We start from the raw sequence: 21,080 nt of genomic DNA, 5'->3' as shown, positions 1-21,080 counted from the left end.
TTTATTGAAGCAGTCCAGAAGTAGAATCTCACGAAACAAACTTGGGTCGAGGACTTCTTGATCATATGCCTACCTCCATATCAAAGCATCTCAGTGTGTCCTTGTCCTAACTTCCCAACTTTTAGAATTTTGTTTTGGAAACCTGGTTTGTTAGTTTTCTTTGGGGTCAGTGCCTTTACTGAGGCAAGGAATAAACAGAGCACACCAAAACAGAAAAATCTGACTGCGTTCCCAAGGAAATATATTAATATATTCCTGCATTCTGTATGATAATACTCAGTGATACAACGGACTCTTTGAAGGTACTACCTACCCATGTAAATATTTATAGAGAGATGTTTAAGGAGAGGGTGTGTGTGTGTGTGTGTGTGTGTGTGTGTACATATATATGAAATAATCAAGTGATAACTGTTATGCTTAAACCCTAACCCATTTTGACATTGTATGTGTTTTATAATTTGAACTAAGTGGGTTAGATGTTTAAAATTATTTTACATTTCACAATGCTTTAAAGAACAGCTAGCTCAGGGGGGGAAAGGAATTTTCATGGCTATTTTCTGAATGGCTACATTTAGATGCTGAGCTTTTAACAAGACTTTGATTTCATTCCAAAGCCCAGAGCCCTGCAAGGATAGGATCTTGGGAATACTCTACATTCCTTAAAGAATGCTTATCAATTAAACCATCTCATTTTAGTTAGTGACCTTCTGTGGAGTGAGGAGCTAGCATTTCCCCAAATTATCTCACATAAAGAGAAAACAAACACTGTAATAGATTCTTCTGATAGCTGTGAAGTGGAAACAACTGTATTTTTTAATTAAGCTTCAATAGCAGGTATTTTCATTGGAGGACACAACAGCATGATACCATGACATCAGGGCAAAAAAAGCTCTTGTCAAAGTTTGTGAACAAAACAACAAAAGAGAGCCAACATTAGAGGAAATGCAAGATACAGACTGTGAGCTGACTCTGCTTCTCGTTGACTTGGACCCACAGAAACTAACAATATCGAAAATGCAAATTTCTTCTTAAAAAAATAAAAGGCAGTTTACACTCAGTCAAGCTGCCTCCTTGTTCAGTTGCCAGGAGGCAACTATGATTTCAACGCACCACATCATTTTCATGACGACCATTGCCAGCTGTGGGGAAGGCAGCGATGAGCTGCTGTTATTTGCCTTCCAGCTGCTACCAGGTGCTCGAGCAGCGTGTACGTTCCGCCTCTGTAATTTGCTCCTGAGACCTTAGTTCTCTGCGTAGTGTATCCTTTTAAAGGAGAGATAAAACATTTATTAAACCCCGATCATGTGTCAGGCCTGTTACACATACAGCATGACTATGACACAGCACCGTCCTCTCCTTTGAGAGGCTTTGAAGGACTCTTCCCAAAGAACGTCAGAGTTTGGTGCCGGTCTCCACTAGATCCTGCAGACGACTGAGCCCAGGCCATCTGACACTAGAGTCCCTACTTGTCACTGTTGTACTCCACTTCTTCAAATATATGGACAGGTGAGCCTTTGAGTCTTTCCTTCCTCAGAATTTACCCGCAGTTCCTCAACTCCTCTTCAAATGACATGGTTTCCTGTCCTCTGTATGGTCTGTCTGTCCCACTATAGATGCATCAGATTTGTCAATGTCAGTGTCAAAACCAGACATAATACTGCAGTTGTCAGGCGGTCAACTCAGAGTACAGTAGCCTCAGCCCTTCCTGTGATCTGGATACGTGCCTTTCTTAATGCAGCCGAAGACTGTACAGAGATGAATTCTTGGGGGATTTGTCAGGGTGGAAAGAGAATGGGTGTTGCTTTTACATCAAGATGTTGGTGTGTATAAAACTCTGTGGTCAATTAAAATCCCCGGATTACATGAACTGCAGTCAGTCAAGCCTCCCTCATCTTGAACTTGTGCAGTGTATTCACTCTGCTTAAATGTAATCCTGTGGGTTCATTTCAGTGCTAGAGCTTAGGACGATACACGTTCATGTTGCGGGCCTCATCTGTCATTCTAGCTTCCCCTCCTAGCCCGTGTCATCTGCAGATCCGAGGGCAGGCCTTCCCCATCTTCACCCAAGTTCATCCAGCCCGTCTTCGGGCTGTCTTGGGGACGCATCTTTCACAGATGCAGACCTCCAGCTGTACTTTCACTCAGCCTCCTTTCAGTTCTTATTAATTCAGTGTCTTATTAGTCAGGATAACATGGGAGACTTTTTCAAGTAACTTTCTAAAATCAAAGCGTGCCGGGTGCTTTAAAAGGAAATGAAACTTTCAAAAGGGTTGCCTCTCACATGTCTCATGTGGGACTACATCACGAACTTCGTGTTTCTATCACCTCGTGCCTGGCAGCCTTGAGGCAGTCAGCTATTGATGGCGGTGTGCTACGAAAGGAATAAAAGGAGTTAAAGTACAGAATGTGTGCTGTTAGCACAGACTGACCGTTTGTAAGATTATGGAAATAACTGTGACGGAGCCCATTAAAATTGGTTTTGACCACATGTTTATTATATATAATCTAATAACAGAGTAATAGATTTATTAAACTGTTCAGTCCCTTTTGAGTCATCCTGTATGGTCGTGACGCTCTCACCATCAAACAGTTTATTAGCCTACTTGGGGGAAGAGGAAGCAGAATAAAAGAGTTCTGTCAAGAAGTAATTTGTGATACCCTGAAAATCATGTGACTCTTTGTAGGCCCGCCATATTGTCTTTGTCTTACCCAAAGCAATTTATAACAATCTCTTTCAGTCACTTCTGAACAATTTTAGTTCTTCAAATGGTAAACTTATTTTAGCAATTTTTGACAAGCAACAATAAATCCAATCTAGCATCAACCAAGGCCAATCCTGAATGGAGAACATTCCTCTCCCTGTATTTACTGAAGACTGTCTGAGGCAGCCAGGGTATACTGACGTCAAGTTAGGTTAAAACTAGGGGTGCCTGGGTGGCTCAGTCGTTAAGCGTCAGCCTTCAGCTCAGGGCGTGATCCCGGCGTTCCGGGATCGAGCCCTGCATCCGCTCCCTGCTCCACTGGGAGCCTGCGTCTTCCTCTCCCACTCCCCCTGCTTGTGTTCCCTCTCTCGCTGGCTGTCTCTCTCTCTCTCAAATAAATAAATAAAATCTTTAAAAAAAAAAAAAGGTTAAAACTAGTCAGAAAGGATCTCAGATGCAGTGTGATACCAGGAGAAATTAAAAGGTACGTGAATTGCAACAAGCAAATGAAATTTAATTGGGCTGACAAGGTAGGAAGATTCTGTAACTAGACTTTAATGTGAACATTCGTGCTGAGCTCCTTGAAGTGAAAAGCCCATTGCTACACTCTGCTCAACCTTGCTTTGTGGGGAGCAAGCTTCCTGGCCAGTCTCCCTCACCACTCCTTGTCCTTACTACTAGCAAATCTTCCTTCCCCCATCTTCCTTACCCCCTCTTTCTGGCCTGTCTCTGTGTGGAATGTCTTCTTAAGGATGCCAGACCCTAATCACAAAGGCCTGTGAGATGGGCAAAGGTTCTCTGTTTATCAAGCTAGCAGCCAGCTGGCCAGTCACTAAGCAAGGCATCAAAGCCCATGCCAGGGAAGGTAAAAGGAGAGGCATATGCGTCTTCTGATCAAGACATTTTGCCTCTCTGCATATTAACTTCTTATGTGCCATTGCCTTAAATTACTGGTTCTGTCTTTAGCTGTGGATATAATGTTTGCATTAGGTGTTTAAATTAGTTACAAATATGTAGTATGTTGATTGTTAACTATTTTGAGTCAGATGATCTCATTTCTGATGACTTGGTACCTTTTGTTGAATTTTTAATGGTTGTGGAACATCATGGCCACCAGTGTTTTGGGATCACTTATTGGTGTTTCTCGTGAAGCCGTGGAGAGCCTATACATAATATGTCCTGTCAGGGAACCTCATTGATCTTCCTAAAGAGGCACTGGTAAACACATCTCTGCAGCTCTGCACTCACACGAGATCACAGTGTGATGGAAACAGCCAGAATTCTAGTAAGAGACCTGGTATTAATTCCAAATTCTGGTTCTTACCAGTTAGCCATGTCTCTTTGGCAATTTATACCTTTGCTCTGTCTCTGTTTTCTCATTTGTGAGATGAAAATGTTAACATCAGCCTTAAAAATGTTTGCAGGGGAATTAAATAATTTTTTAAAGCTATGAATATTGGCTTTTGTATTGCTATCACAAAATAAGGTCAATGCATATAACATACATTAACATTTCAGGCTATTTAGCTCCAGTTTAAAGTACCATATTTTATAAGAAAAATTGGAAAATATTTGGAGGAAAAGAGTAAAACTCATCTGTAGGTGGGGAAATAATACATCCTACTTATAAATAAATATTTTAAAGGAACCGTGTTTTTAAGCATGAGGAAGAAAAGTTAGTTCAATAACGGTTTTTAAATCATGATGAATTACGTCAAGAATGGTGACAGTTGATTGCCCTTGCAATTGAGCAAAAAATTGGAGTGAAATAGTTTAGGCTTATGCGTGAGGAATGTGGGTTAGGAACACAGGAAGTTTCCTGATTGATGACAGTTGGAACAAATTATGGAAGTAAGTTGGAAATTTTTAATAACAAGATAGGTTTTTCATCAACATTAATATCCATTTACACAATTAAGGTGTGATCCATCCTAAATATTTTACTTAGGCTAAGTGACATATTTTTCCCTCACGTTTTTTTCATTTTTATTTTATTATGGTAAAAACACTTAACATAAGATCTACCCTCAGCAAATTTTGAAGTGCACAATACATTATCGTTGACTATAGTTAGTGTTGTGAAGCAGATCTCTAAAGCTTATTCATCTTGCTTAACTGAAACCTGATTAGTAACTCCCCATTTCCCTGTCCCCCAAGCCCCTGGCAACCACCATTCCACTCTTCGATTCTGTGAATTTGACTATTTTAGGTACCTCGCATAAGTGGAATCATGAAGTATTTGTCTCTCTATGACTGGCTCCTCTCACTAAACATAGCATCCTCAACTTTAATCCATGTTGTCACATACTGCGAAGTGTCCTTCTTTTTAAAGGCAAATAGTATTTCATGGTACGCATATGCCACATTTGCTTTATCTGTTCTTCTGTCAATGACTTCTAGGTTGTTTCCCTGTCCTGGTTATTGTGAATAGTGCTGCCATGAACATACCGGTGCTAATATCTCTTTGACATCCTGCTTTCAATTCCATTGGATAAAGATTCAAAAGTGGGATTGCTAGGTCATATCATAGTTCTGTTTTTAATTCTGGAAGAACTTTATACTGTTTTCCATGAAGGCTACACCATTTCGAACCCCCACCAGCAGTACATGAGGATTCCAATTTCTCCCCATCCCTGCCAACACTTGCTGTATTTTACTTTTTTTTTTTTTTAAGATTTTATTTATTTATTTGACAGAGACAGAGACAGCCAGGGAGAGAGGGAACACAAACAGGGGGAGTGGGAGAGGAAGAAGCAGGCTCCCAGCAGAGGAGCCTGATGTGGGGCTCGATCCCAGGACTCCAGGATCACACCCTGAGCCGAAGGCAGACACTTCAGGACTGAGCCACCCAGGCGCCCCTGTCTTTTACTTTTAGATACTAGCCATCTGACAGATATGAAGTGACGTCTCATTGTGTTTTGATCTACATCTCCCCGATAACTAGTGACGCTGGGCGTTTCTTCATATATCTGCTGGCCATTTGTGTGTCTTCTTTGGAAGAATGTCTATTCAAGTCCTTTGCCCATTCTTTTTTTATTTTATTTTATTTTATTTTATTTTATTTTAGAGAGAGTATGTGTGTGCAGGGGGGTGGGGGAGGTACACAGGAGAAGGAGAGAGAGAGTCTTTTTTTTTTTTATAATGATTTTTTATTATATTATGTTAGTCACCATACAGTACATCCCCAGTTTTCGATGTAAGGCTCGATGATTCATTAGTTGTGTATAACACCCAGTGCACCATGCAATATGTGCCCTCCTTACTACCCATCACCGACCTATCCCATTCCCCCACCCCCCTCCCCTCTGTAGCCCTCAGTTTGTTTCTCATAGTCCATAGTCGAGAGAGAGAGTCTTAAGCAGGTTCCATGCCCAGCACAGAACCTGACTCAGTGCTCGATCCCACAACCCTGAGATCATGACCCGAGCCAAAATCAAGAGTCAGATGCTTAACCAACCGAGCCACCCAGGTGCCCCTGGGTTAATAGTCTTCTTGGTATTGAGTTGTAGGAGTTCCTTATATATTTCATATATGAACCCCTATCAAATACATGGTTTGCAAATATTTTCTCCCATTCCATAGGTTGCCTTTTTACTCTTTTGTTTCCTTTGCTGTTCGGAAGCTTTTTAGTTTGACATAATCCTACTTGTCTATTTTTGGTTTTGTTGCCTGTGCTTCTGGTATCAAATCATTGCTAACACCAGTGTCATGAAGCTTTTCTCATATGTTTTCTTCTAGGAGTTTTATGGTTTCAGGTCTCATATTGAAGTCTTTAATCCATTTTGAATTCATTTTTGTGTATGGTATAATATATAGGTTCAATTTCATTCCTCTGCATGTGAATTTTCAGTTTTTCCAGCACCATTTGTCAAGGACTATTCTTTCCTGATTGTGTATTCTTGGCACCCTTGTTGAATATTAGTCAGCCATAAGTGCTTGGATTTATTTCTGGGCTCACTGTTATGTCGCACTGGTCTATGTCTGTCTTTATGCCTACCCCATACTGTTTTGATTACTGTAACTTTGTGATACACTTTGAAATCAGGAAGTGTGATGCTTCCAGCTTTATTCTTCTTTCTCAGGATTGATTTGGCTATATGTAGTCTTTTGTGATTTCATATGAATTGTAGAATTTTTTTCTATTTCTATGAAAAATGCCATTGGATTTTTATAGGGATTGCATTGAATCTTTGATTCAATCTTTGATTGTTATGGAAATGTTAACAATACTAAGTACTCCAATTCATGAACATGGGATGTCTGCATTTGTTTGTGTCTTCTTTAATGTTTTCCACTGATGTTTTATAGTTTTCAGTATACGAGTCTTTCACCTCCTTAGTTGAGTTTATTCCTAAGTATCTTATTCCTTTTAGTGCTATTTTAATTGGAATTAGTTTCCTAGTTTCTTTTATAGACAGTTGGTTGTTAGTGTATAGAAACATGAGAGATTTCTGTATGTTGATTTTGTATCCTGCAACTTTATTAAACTTATTTATTCTAAATGTTTTTTATGGAATCTTTAGGTCTTTCTACATGTAAGTCCATGTTGTCGGTAACAGGGACAATTTTACTTTTTCTGATTTGGATGTCTTTTTTTCATTGTCTTGCCTAGTTGCTCTGACTAGGACTTCAGTACTATGGTGAAGAGAAGTGACGAGAGCAGGCATCCTTGCCTTGTTACTGATCTTTGAGGAAAAGCTTTTGGTTTTTCATCAGTAAGTGTGATGTTAACTGTGGACTTTTCATATATGGGCTTTATTATGTTGAGGGACTTTCCCTCTGTTCCTAGTTTGTTGAAGGTACTGATCATGACAGCATGTTGAATTTTGTAAAATGCATTCTCTGCATCTAATGAGATCGTGTGATTTTTTTATCTTCATTCTGTTGTGGTGTATCACATTAATTGATTTTTGTATGTTAAAAAGTCTTTACATCCCAGAAATAAATCCCACTTCTTCATGGTGTGTGATCCTTTTAATGTGCTGTTGAATTCAATTTGCTGGTTTTTTATTGAGGATTTTTTACATCTGTATCAGGAATCTTGGCCTATAGTGTTTTGTATTTTGTTTTTTGGGGGGTTTTTTGTTTGTTTTTCCTGGTGGTGTCTTTGACTTTTGTATCAGGGTTATGCTAACCTCATAAAATGAGTTGGAAGTGTTCTTTCCTCTTTAATTTTTTGGAAGAGTTTGAGAAGCATTGGTATCAATTCTTCTTTATATATTTGGGAGCAGCGATGTGAAACCAGCTGGCCCTGGGCTTTCCTCTGTTGTGAGGTTCATGATTGCTGATTAAATCTCCATACTAGTTATAGTCTGTTCAGACTTTGTTTCTTCATGATTTAAGCTTGGTAGGTTGTATGTTTCTAGGAATTTATCCACTTTTTCTAGGTTGTCCGGTTTGTTGACATAGAATTGTTCTTAGCAGTCTCATCCTTCTTAGTTCTGTGATGTTATAATGTCTCCTCTTTCGTTCCTGTTGTATTGGAGTCCTCTCTTTTTATCTTTATTAGTCTTGCTAAGGGTTTGTCATTTTTATCTTCAAAAAAATGAACTCGATGTCATTTTTTAACTTTTTCTGGTCTCTATTTATCCCTGCTTTAATCTTTATTATTACCTTCCTTCTGCTAATTTTGGACTGAGTTTTTCTTTTTTCTAGCTCCTCAAGCTGTGAAATTAGGTTGTTTATTTGAGATCTTTTTTAATGTAGGTGTTTATCACTATGAAATTACCTCTGAATACTTCTTTTACTGCATCCCATAGGTTTTGTATTTTCATTTCATATATATTGCCTTTTCATTTATATTTGTCTGAAGGTATTTTCTAATTTCCCTTTTGACCAATTGGTTTTCATTTCTTTTATTTATTTTTTTAAGATTTTATTTATTTGAGAGAGAGAGCACAAGCAGGGGAAGAGTCAGAGGGAGAAGACGAAGCAGACTCACTGCTGAGCAGAGAGCCCAATGACTGGGCTTGATCCCAGGACTCTGAGATCAGACCTGAGTTGAAGGCAGATGTTTAATCAACTGAGCCACCCAGGTGCCCCTCGGTTGGTTGTTTAATAGCATGTGGTTTCCTCAGGGAGGAGCGGGCAGCTGCCATTTGTGTCTGCTCCCTCTTTGCTGATCAACGAGAGGGCTATGACACCTCAGTTGCCTGCCCCCCCAGGTAGCTAGATTGCACTGAACCTGTCAGAACTCCAAGACTGGCAAGAGAGATGCACTTTTTTGGGCCTCCCCAAAGAAGTTGGGGTGTTGGACACATAGATCAGGAAGTAACTAAGTTTTTAAGAGGCAGAGAAGCTGGGTACTATCTCATAGGACTTTGATAGTGAAAGCCCAGGAGTAACTGCCTTCCCCCTGCCGCATGTTTCCCTCGCACTTTGTTCACACCCCCACTTCATTACTTATCACATGGTGTGATAATAATACACCCGCCCCCAACCCCTTTCTGGATCACTTACCTCCACACTCAACTCTAGCACCCAGAGTAGGACTAGGCATGTATACACATCCAATAAATGCCTGTTGAGTGAATAAATAAAAAATGAATGATGGATAGAAACAATATGATATAATGGTTAAGAGCATATGGTTGCAAATCCGAAGAACCTGAGTTCAAGTCCAGGCTCCACCTCTTACAAGTACTGTGGTCCTGGACAACTGACTTAACTTTCTCAGGCATGTGTCCTTATCTGTAAAATAGTGTTACATACCTAATCCATAGGATTCTTATATAATAATAAAAATGTTTTATATATATAGTTTTTGCATATAAGATGGTATCTAGCAATAAGTAACTATTATTAATAGTACCATTATTTCTCATAATGAAAGTTATGAAAAATAATATAAACATTATATAATGTATATTATTTTATGTTTCTATTTATTTTTGCTATCAATTTCATTGTGATTTGTTGTTACCATTATTGACAGAAATGCTTGGGTGATTCACGGATAGCCGGTACCAGAATGACCCATTCAGACTAGGTGACAGGTACCACTCGTACCCAAAACCTCACAGGTGTGCATTCTTGCTCTGGACTGAGCCGGGGGTGGGAGAGGTTGAGCGGAGTTAACAGCATCACCTTTAGTTCTGCAGCCTTAAAGAAACAAAGCCCCGTTTCCACCAAAGAAAGTTTTAAAAGCCCTCCCAGCACGTCCAGAGCATTCCAGTGCATCACTTCTCCAACCTGAGGATACAAAGAGATGAACCATAATCTTCCAGTTAACCAGGGATTCTCAGACTTTAGTATCCGTCAGACTAATTTGGAGGACTTTTTAAACAGATTGCTGGTCTCCATCTCCAACAGTAGGCCTGGGAATAGAACCCCAATTTGTATTTCTAATAAGTTCCCACATGGAACCAATGATGGTGGTTCAAGCACCACACGTTGAGAACCACCGAGTTCTTAGAAATGGTTGAGGTATGAGTAACCTGACTCCGGGGCGGGAATGTGTGCAGAAATCTTTTCACGAAGTTGAATTGCCTGATAACCCCTGTGAGAATGAGGACTTTCTTTCTTCAGTGCCAGTGTTTTCAACCCTGAACTCCCTTCTTCTTTATAAATTTATTGGTAGGGGAAATAGTTTCGTGAAGTTGTTTTTAAGCTTTTATGAGCCTGATAAAATCCATGGACACTCTCTACAGAAAAACCCATATACACATACACAGAAGCATTGCTTACGATCTCAGGAGGTGCTGGGACACCCCTCCCACCAGCCCACCCACTGACCCTAAGGAGTATCAGGAGAAAAACTGGCGGAAGACAAAGTCTTGGGTTCACGTGGATGCAACAAAAAGACCCTTCTTATACCTAACCTTTCAGTTAACTCATTTTTAAAACAGGAATAATAGGGGCGCCTGGGTGGCACAGCAGTTGGGCGTCTGCCTTCGGCTCAGGGCGTGATCCCGGCGTTATGGGATCGAGCCCCACATCAGGCTCCTCCGCTATGAGCCTGCTTCTTCCTCTCCCACTCCCCCTGCTTGTGTTCCCTCTCTCGCTGGCTGTCTATCTCTGTCGAATAAATAAATAAAATCTTAAAAAAATAATAATAATAAAAAAATAAAACAGGAATAATAATTAATGTTCTTACATCAAAGTTTGTGAAGATTAGCTGACATAATACATGAAAAGGCATTATATGAAAGCCAGAAACTCTAAATATTACCTTTTTTCTCTCTTCATAGTCGTGCTACAATAAACTTTCATTCTTGAGGCCAGTGGGTGGCTCTCCCTACTAAGGGAAGATAAGGAAGTATAAGAAAGAGCCCTAAGTGTAGTATGTCAAGACCGTACTCTACTCCCACCATATTCTTCTGCTAAACTCTGGTCACAGGCTGCCATATCATGTTCTCTGAGTCACTGGGCAGTGGGGTCTAGCAAGCCCAGGCCTGGCTCTGTGACCTGAGAGTCTCAATTTCCTTGCCCTGAAGTGCTCCACGTTGCAGATGTCCAATGCCTTGTCACGTCGCCAGGTTAATGCCTCCTGGCAGAAAGATAGAAATGCAAAGTTGTAATAGGGGTTTGTTTCTAGGCTAAAAGATGATGAGTCTTGAGGAATAGTGATTAAGGGTTAAACCTGGTTCTCATTGTTTCTACAAAAGTAAATAAATACATCGATAGACCGATCAGCAGACATTTATTTAGCACTTACTGTGTACACTGTATAATAGATGACATGAAGAAGAGTAATATGCATTCTATGCTATGTCAACTCACAGTCCTGCAGGGAAAATAAATACATGCAAAAATAAACCAAACACAAAGTGAGCCTTGGCAAGGGCAATGACTGTGGTTCACACAGAGGCTCAAGAGTACAGGAGGAGGGAGAAATCAGTTCTGACAGGGATCCATTCAAGTCTCCTGGGCAAGGTGGGATTTAAGCTGGCCCCTAAAGGAGACGTGGGACTGCGTTAGGGGACTATAATGGAGAAGGACTTTATAGGCTGTAGAAGTCGTTTGAAGAAAAGAGTTAGAACTAAGTCCTTGGTTTAAATTTGCATAATTAATGATTTAACCAGTGTGACTATAGTATGGGGGCGGGGTGGAGCTATCAAACTTGAGGCCAGAGCCGTAAGTTGGAAACAGGTTGTGGGAAAGAAACCAAAGGCCAAGTGAGGAGCTTTGGCTTTACTCGCCGTGCAGTGGGGAAGGATCGAGGGTCTTTGATACCACAGGCAGAGCTGTTTTTCCAAAAAGAGAACTGGTGCCGCTGTGACTAGACGATAGAGAACAAAAAGCAAACACGACCTGGTAAAGTGCTGGGCGTCTGAACTGAAGCCAGAGCAGTGGGAGTAGCCAGGAGGGCACGCAGGGGAAAATGTGTGAGAGGCTGCCTTTTGACAATGGTTGGTGACACGTAGCAAAAAAAAAAGCAGAGACCAGCTGAGGGGGCTCTGCTGGGAACACCCAACCCCAGGCGCGTTGGTGCATAGAGTAGTCCACGGGCTCCGAGGAGGAAACAGGCTGGGGGCCCGGGGACCAGGTGGTGAGGAATACCTCCTGGCTGTCGGAAGAAGACTTTTGTCCTTCCTAGAATGCCCAGAAGGGTAGCATCTGACCATCTGCTTTGCTGCAAGGAGTATCAAAATCACTGATGCCTGGACCTGGGTCCTCAGCCCGGCAGCTTCAGAAGTCCTGGAGATCTTTTAAAATAACTTTCAGGCCCTTTGCCATGTGATTTTGATCCGGAAACCTGAGGTGGGGCCCAGGCATCCATATTTTGTAAAGCTCTCAGGTGACTGTGGTGCACGTCTGTCTTGGGGACCCACTGTGGGACCTTACTATTAGTCTGGGAGGTGTATAGAGACCCTGGGCTCAGTACATACTGGTGCTAATGAAGACTGAGGAGCTGAAGCCCCAAGGCTTTAGTCTCCAGCAGTGTCTCAAGCACAGGGACCTTCACCGAATGTCTCAGGAGGGAACCCCCCTCCTCCAACTCTAGGCCTCAGTGACCTCACCAGGAGATGGGACAGGCTGCATGCTTGATGGGGTCCCCTGAGCGTCCCAAAGGACAATGTTCATACAAGTCATCATTTTCACCCTTGTCCTCAATTCAAAAAGGAGGCTTTGGCTGCGTCACAGGGACGCCATAAGAGAATCTTATTGCAGGATGCTTTGAGACGTTGGAAGACAGGCTACATAATAATACTATCCATTTTCCGCCAGACTTACACAACATTCATAGTGCTTTCGCTGCTGTTTATTTCTCAGAAAAATAATGGGGTACAAAGGTAAGGAGGGTGTGAAACAGGTCCCTTCTGGACACTGGGCTCTGTGTGACTTGGTGACTTGTGCAAGGTCAGACAAACCAGAGCCAGTCCTGAACCCGCCATCCTCCTGAGCTCCGGTTCTGCTTCTGGGCCATAGTGGAGAAGGGTAACATAAAGGCATTTTTCTCTCCTTGTAAAAGAGAAAAAAAATGGGGGGAGGGGGAATTATTTAAACACACCTCACTCATACTGCAATCACTGCATTGTTTTTCCTGTTGAAACACCCTGTTGGTTTTTAAATCCCTTTAAACCTACCCGGCACCTGTATGGCCCAGATCCAAGAATTATTACCGAACCCTTCACTTTTTATATTTAGCCACATAGGGGTTTCTGTGATGGTATCTGGCTCTTGGTTCAGTTGAAAATTTCAGAGCTTCCAGAAGTTTTCTTCTACCACAGAAGCTAGAAGCATGCAATGCTCAGACATGATTTCTTAAATTTTTAATTTTTATTTTAATCAAGAATGTCTCGCCACTTCCGTTCTCCTGCTGGGTGAAATGGTACCATGGCCCCACCCTGTATTGTTCCTGGGTGAAGATCCTCCTGAAATATTGACCAAAAGAAAGGGCAGGGGAGGGATGGGGGAGGGGTGGGTGGTCTCCATCGGCAACTTAAGGTTTGTGGGGTGACCTCTCTTCAGGGCAAGAACTGAGGCTGAAAACATAATGAGAACTTCCCAGCAAATTCATTATAACAAAGCATAATGTGAGCTCACTGGGCACAAAAATAGGCTGAAGGAAAGTGACTCCCACATAAGACCTAATTAAATACTTTGATGTCAGAAAGCAGAGCAGGGAGGGGTGGAAAATCAAATCAGACCAAAGTGAAGGACCTAAATTCAAATGAAAAGAAGAAATATTTCTCTCTCCCCCCACCCACCACCCCTACTCCCCCCCCCCCCCTTTCTCTGTGCCTCTGTCTCTCTCTTCTTTTCTTCCTTTGCCATGAAGGAAGAATAAGATTCAGGAACAATAGGTTGTAAATTCTTCAGCCAATTAGTCCAGTAACTTACTACTGTTTATAATGCACAGAATGTCACAGGCTGTTTTGCAAACTCCCCAAGTTGGTTTGTTAATAACAGGAAGCTAGCACTTCTCAGTACAGTGGATCAGCCACACGTGAAAATAAATGCAAAAAACCTGGAGGGGAATAGCAGCAGACCAAGAGTAGCCTTGATTTAATTTAACATTTGGGGGTCCACACACAAATGAGCATTTTAGTAGGCTTCATGGTGGAAGTTGCTGTCATTTGTAAAATATTCTGGCCAATTAGCTAATAGTGTGCTTGGATTTCTCCTGTTTTGATACAGTAATACTAAGTACATTGTGAAGCCCAATTATACAAATCATCCCCATATGCCATACCAGTCTTTCTTTATGAACTGTGTTTATAAATCCTGTGTGAGGAAATGTGTACTTCAGCAATTTAGACCATGTGTAAAAACATAGCCAATGGGATTGTCAAGAAAACAAGTTCCAGCCTAGGAAATCCTAATGTGTTCCGCTGGAATAACAGGAGGGTGCCGGGGAGTGCAATGCTCTGCTTAAATACATATTGCTTTATAGTGTTTAGCCAATTTAGGGCCTTCCGCTTCTCTTTCTGTTACTTTATTCTTCTTTTCTTTTAGGATCCAACCTTGGAGTTTTTGAGAAAATTTGGGATTGGTCTTCTCTCAGGCACAATAGCCTCAGTCATTAACATCCCTTTTGATGTTGCCAAGAGTAGGATTCAAGGGCCTCAACCAGTTCCTGGAGAGATCAAGTACAAAACCTGTTTTAAAACAATGGCAACGGTCTACCGGGAAGAAGGGTAACATTCTTATTTTAATAAATGGGCAGGACGCAAGTCCTGTTAAAAGCATATCGTACTTCCATTTTGCCGAGAGCCACTAAGCCCTCCTAAATTGGGTGTGTGTGTGAATAATGACAAACTTGGAAAGATAACACCATGATGAGATGTTGGCAACGTGTTCTTACACCATCCAGAACCTTGGGCCACCACCATCTGACCGGCTGCGTGTTTCTCTTAGAATCCTAAGATGCACATTTTGCTCGGCAGTTTGCGTCCCATGCTGTAATACACCCTGGGAACACGTGGGTCGGACAATGACTGTCTTCTGACTGTAAATCTAGTCAAAACGTCACCTCATTATATTCTCCCGGGAGAATTAAACGTGAGAGTTCCGTGAAAGTGGCTTTCTTTCAAATATCTGAAGTACATGCTTTTCTCTGCTAGTCTTTTTTTTTAAGTGTTACGTCTGTCTCTTCACCCCTCCTCACTCAGACCTTATTCTCAAGTAAACGAGTAATATTTTATTATTTCGATGCACACTATGTCATATTTCCTTTTGTGAAGGCCGAGTTTGTGGTCTTTTAAATTCAATTACAAAAGTCATTTTTGTCCATCTACACAGCTGTCTTGAAAGTAAGACCTGTGTTCCAAGCAGAAACCTCCTCGCTGAGGAAAGTCATATTTCTGGTTGGACACGATCAGCATCACTTGGGCAATAGAATTCATTAACTCTTTCCCTTTGTGCGGTTTGCTGCAGAAAATATATAGCCAGATATTGCCTGGTTTGGGGTACATGTGATTTCAAATAAAGTTTCTTGTGGATGCTGGGTCAACATCTCAATAAAGCTGGTCCGTTCTATTTTCAGAATTAAGAATTCAGAATTCATTTCAGAATTCAGAATTAAGAATGTTGCTCTTTCCCTTCCTGTTATAGGATTTTAGCTTTGTACAAAGGCCTGCTTCCCAAGATTATGAGGCTTGGACCAGGTAATGATGTTTTTCTTACTTATATCCTTCCTTCTTTGTTGTTCTAGTGTCTCTTTTTTTCTTATTTGTGTCGGTCAGCAACATGCTACATTGATCACACTGTGAAAGATGGAAACCTTGAGGATATAAAGTTGTCTGCGAGTATTCAAGACACTGAAGGCATCCGTTAGAAAGGTTTTCCACCTTTGTTTATAAGGTACTATTTAAGACCTTACTGGAGGCTGAGAGAAGCCCAAGCCCAGCTTAAGTCAATAGGAAGGGATCCACGCCAGGTGGAGGTCCAGTGAGCAAGGAGGCCTACTGATGGTAGCTTCTGGCTGTGCGGGAGGATTTGCACTGAGGGAGGGACCAGCCCGAAAAAACTCTCCTGGTGCCCCCCAGTTCCTTCTTGTTCCTGCCTCAACTTCATTTGAAAAATAGAAAGGAAGGAAGGGTAACTTGCCTCCACGAAGTGCAGGAGTCACTTGTCCTCACGGTCACCGGGAGTGCAGGGAGTGGTGGCACTGCAGCCCGGCGCTCACCTTCCTGGCCTCTGTCAGCATGACGGTGGAGGCTCCTGGCTCAGGGCCTTGCTTCCAGAAGCCAGCCCACAAAAAACCGGCTGCCATCCCCACAGGGAGAGTCAGCTGCCTCTATGTAAATAGATAAGAACATAACTGCTGCAGACCCAACCGCCTGGACAAACAGTCTTGGATTATAAGCAACTCTGTGTCTCAGTACAGAACCAGGCGCCCACCCTCGCCGGCCTTTCTACCAGGCCACACTCACCTGCTCAGGCGTCCTGGTATCCTCTCCCAGGAGCTTCCCCTGCCCCCCTCCCCTCTCCCCTTCCCGTTCCTCCCTTTTAACACCAGGGTCCTCCTGTCCCACCAGCTCACACACGTTCACCGTCCTCTCTCAGCTCCAACCAGCCAGCATTCTACCAGCCCGAGGTAGAGGATAGCACATCCTTTCATGTATCTAGAAAACACTTCCCCAGTTCCCTCTCCATCTAGCCCAAAGTTTCTAGGCATTTAAGCGTGGATTTTGCTTCACATTTAAGATGGAGACTTGCCTCCTGTTAGTCATTGGCCCGTGTGTAAAAACAAAGCCAATGACAAAGAATATTGGTGATTTTGTGTGACTCTCTCTGTGAGCATGTGGTGTTTTCCCTTTACCACACAGTAAAACCCTGCTGGTAGACCAGGTATTAGAGAAAATCACAGGAATGACCCTAACCCAGCTTTCTCAGGGGGGGTTGGGCCTGAAAAGAGTGATCAGGGAGAGTTTACCTAAAACAGTAATTGACTGGAACCTTAATCCAAAACTCTTAAATAATCTGACCCCAAGTTTTGTTAGAGGCTTGCAAATGTTTGGTTGGCTTTTTAAATGTTTTTGCATGAGGTGTCCTGAGTTGCTGTGCTGTTAAATACAATGAAAAGGGTTGTTGTGAGTGGACTGTCCAGGCTAAACAAAACTGTGAATGACTGGAAATCTCCTTCAGGGACCTGGCCTCCACTCACACGTAAGTCCTCCCAACATGCAAGTCCCAGCGGCTTGAAAGGAAGGAAAGGTAGAAAAGTACAACATTTGACTTAAGGATAAGATTTTTTTTTTTTCTAAGAGAGTAAAAAAGTGAAAGAAAGGGTAAGTCTGGGATTTTCATCCTTCATTGTAGGAAGCACCCCATCTTCTTTTTGTAACAGCCTCGGCAGCTCTGTGTGGCTCACCCCCAGTCACCTCCGATGAAAGGAGGCTCTTGACGTCTGTGGTTTAAACTCCACATATCACTAGGCTGAAAACTAACTCAAGTCTGCATGTTCTTGTCCTACGTGGAGAACAGTTAATAAGAGTAAACACAGCAATTACATAGGTATTAACAACCCTCTGTTAGTGGGTCTTTTTTTGTTTGCCAGAGTGCCAAGAGGGCCACAGCAGCTGAGAGGGGTCTAAGAGAGTATCTTCATGGGTTAAAGATGAAAATTACAGGCAGGTAATTATCTTTGGTATAAGGTTACACAAACATGTGTGGCCTGTGGATTAAACACACACACACACACACACACACACACACACACACACAGCAGTGTACGAAATAACTAAGATCAAAATCAAGTTATATTTCTTTTCGTCAGAAGTCACTCTTCCGTTCATGCGGCCAGGTCTTCTTGAGGTTGTGCTCAGGATATTTGCCCACGTCTTAATTTTGTAATATTTTTCACACAGACATGAGAGGATAGATAGATCACATTAAAGAGCACGGGACATGTGCCATTTACTGCATCAGCTAGAACACAAAATCATCCACGTGATTTTGCCACATGCAAAGGCCCCTCCCGACTCCTAGGTATTCCGCAACCTTGGTGTTTGTCTTTCTGTATCATAGTCCTGTTGACCTTTCAAGACAAATAGTGGTCTGTGACACCCAAACTCCACCACCAAATTTTCAAGTGAAATCCATTCATATCTGAGGCAGGCAAAAGGAGCAAAAGGAAGCTGAAAGCTAGCTATATTTTGTAATACACATATTTTTAAATGTTCAGAAGCTGTTTTTTACATTGCAATCCACTTTGAAGCCTATAAGAGAAAATCAGACTCATCCATCAAGCACCCTCTTAGAGCTCGCCTTCTTGAATGAACTAGGACAGTGCTAATTATGGACTGAAAAAGATAAATCCTTTGGCTACATATGAAAAATATGAATGGTTTCTGTTTGCAGGAATGCCACATGCCCTTACATGACTAAATGTGTCTATATTTATTTACTTTTTAAAATTAAAAGTGCCTGAAAAAGAATCTGATGCGAAATGATGAAAGTTACAGAAACTCATGGGGAAAAAATGTATTCGGAGACTCAAGATGGTCTTGATTTTGCTCTGGGAATTTTCCACAATAGCTTTATATTGATGTATTAGAGCCCAAGGACTGACAAGTCTACACTGCCCCTGCCTGATAAGCTGCATGGGACTTCACAGACTCAGAAACCCAATGGAAGAAAGTGACACTATTTTGCAAGCTTGAGATAAAAACCAGCTCTCTTCTTTTCTAGGTGGTGCAGTGATGCTGCTGGTTTATGAATATACCTATTCATGGCTTCAGGAGAACTGGTGACTACCTGGGAAGTGTTGAGATCATGGGTATTTGCTCTACAGAACCATGAGGAGAGACTATCAGCTCAGCTGATATGATTATAAATTATAATTATACAATTATGTACAATTATTAAGGGGAAACAGTTTATTCAAGAACAAAACCTATTTTGATACTTCAAAAATTATCTCTAGACAATTTGAGACTGTAATTTTGGCCATATCCATAAACCTGTGAGAAGAAAAATAGTATGAAATAGTGAGGTATGTAAATTGAACATAGAAAATAGCATAGAAATCAGATATATTTCATAAAAGCTATGTAAATTTCGTGATCTGTATTCCTCTTACACTGCCTCACAATGAAAATTCATTGTATTGATAATTATTTTTTCCCACAAGGTCAAGAAATGCTTAAAGTATTAAAAAAATTAAGCCAAAATTTGAACAGTTTTTATAAGGAATTAAATTATCCCATAAATAATATTTAAAAGGCACAAAATGTTTTTAAAGTACACTAAAATGGCATTTTTAAAATGTTGAATTTTATGTTAAAATTTAAATCCGGTGGTATTCTTTAGAGTAATAATACACATCACAGCTATATTTTCCCAAAGCTACTCTATATTTTGCACTGTTGTTTAAAGCAGGTCATATTTTTAAATCCTGATACGTGAAGTCTCTTATGGCAAATAGAACACATGAAATTTCCTTCACATAATTCCCTTTGAAAACAATTTTGTTGCTGAAATATTTTCATGTTAAAACACAGATTGGAACCACTCCTTGGGCCCATTTGTGTTGTCTGTATTTGCATCCAGATATCTTTGTTCAGAACTCTTGCCTGTGCCATTCTTAAAAAGAATGTTTAGAGTAAAACTACATTTCCAAGCTATTAGTTTTAAGTGACAGCTTCAGGTGCGAAGTCAACTATCTGTAGAGTTAAAATATGTACTGTGAAGGGGGAAATGTTTCAAAATAGAAGTACATTCTTAGCATTTCCAAAGATTCCTGTACTAACATGCTCTCTCAGAGATCTCTCCTTGGCACTGATAGAACAAACTTGATTTTATATTTGCATCCTGAAATGATGCTACATTAGCAGCTAAAGTCAACAAAAATATCTGCCCATTCTAGATGACACCTGTTCTTAACTACGACTGAGGGACTTTTCTACCACGAGGCTATGTCACTAAAGCATTTGGAAAACAAAAAATAAAAGATAACATGATAATTATTACTTTTTATTAATTTAGAGCATTTGAAGTATAAAAATAAAGGCTTTTTGACATACTGTATATACATACACAGCCTTCGGTTGTACATCCTTTCCAACGTGTTAATTTATATTTCAGCCCGATATTCCAAAAGAGGGTCATTAAAAGTAGGATGAAAAAAAAAAGCAAGAGAAAGAAGAATGTGTCTGTTGTACAACTGCATTCTATCCTTGCAGGTAATGCTCTTGCATCCTGTGAGGGAGAGAACTGCCTGCATGGAGGCCATGAAATTGAACCTTTAACCTCTCCCTGTGAATGGGATGGAAAAGGATCTCTGAAGAGTGCATTTGCCAGTTTAAAAATAACACTTTTACCCCCTAAGAAAGAAAGGAAATATGTCAACATTAGCCAATAATAATAACATTTAAAAATCAAACAGTCCCAATCCCGTACCCCATCCCCTTTTCCTTCTCTTATTTTTAAAAGTAGTTTTAAATCATATTTTGCTTTGAATAGCAAATTGTATTTTAGCTTTCTGTTGTCTTTCTTAAGTTACCCCATGTGAATTCACTGTTGCTAAGAAAAGACCAGGGGGAAAAAGAGAAGAAAAAAAAAATCTTGATATCATTAATATTAGATTTTTTTAAAATACAAGAACCAGAAAAAATTATAAATAGCATTAACAAGAGATTTCTTAATTTAGATAAAATATTTCATTGTGTTTCCATACAAATGACTGGTATTTTTTTAAAGACTCCTAGTAGCCATCTAAAAAATATCTGATAAGGGATAATTCTATACCTTATGTCAGTTTTTCTGGTTGGCAGGAGAGTCCCTGGATGGTACGGTTTTAAAGTCTCCACCAAAATATTGGACTGGTATCTTTGTTCCATTCAGTTTATAGTCTATTTTCTCACCAGACTGGGAACTCCAGATGTCAACAGGAGTTTTATAAGATCAAAGGAAGACTATGGCCCTGAGAGTTCATCTGCTCCTTCTGCTTATTCTTCTCCTGAAGTTATAATCCTCTGTTTGTAGCAC

The 21,080-nt window shown here is 40.9% G+C and overlaps 1 protein-coding gene across 4 annotated transcripts in view; it reads left to right on the top strand.

Moving 5' to 3' along the window:
• Window positions 1-20,224, top strand: part of SLC25A21 (solute carrier family 25 member 21) — a 470,551-nt gene extending 450,327 nt beyond the window's left edge. For all 4 annotated transcript variants that reach the window (XM_044389466.3, XM_048220705.2, XM_048220721.2 and 1 more), the window contains 3 exons: window positions 14,604-14,785; window positions 15,702-15,754; window positions 18,783-20,224. In XM_044389466.3, the coding sequence (XP_044245401.1) occupies window positions 14,604-14,785; window positions 15,702-15,754; window positions 18,783-18,844 (297 nt within the window). In that variant the 3' untranslated portion in view covers window positions 18,845-20,224. The remainder of the gene's footprint in view (window positions 1-14,603; window positions 14,786-15,701; window positions 15,755-18,782) is intronic.
• The last annotated feature ends 856 nt before the right edge of the window (window positions 20,225-21,080 follow it).

Source organism: Ursus arctos, unplaced genomic scaffold, assembly GCF_023065955.2.
Source record: "Ursus arctos isolate Adak ecotype North America unplaced genomic scaffold, UrsArc2.0 scaffold_37, whole genome shotgun sequence".
NCBI lineage: Eukaryota > Metazoa > Chordata > Mammalia > Carnivora > Ursidae > Ursus > Ursus arctos.
Note: the sequence above shows the minus strand (reverse complement) of the source record. Positions and strands in the feature narration are given on the sequence as shown.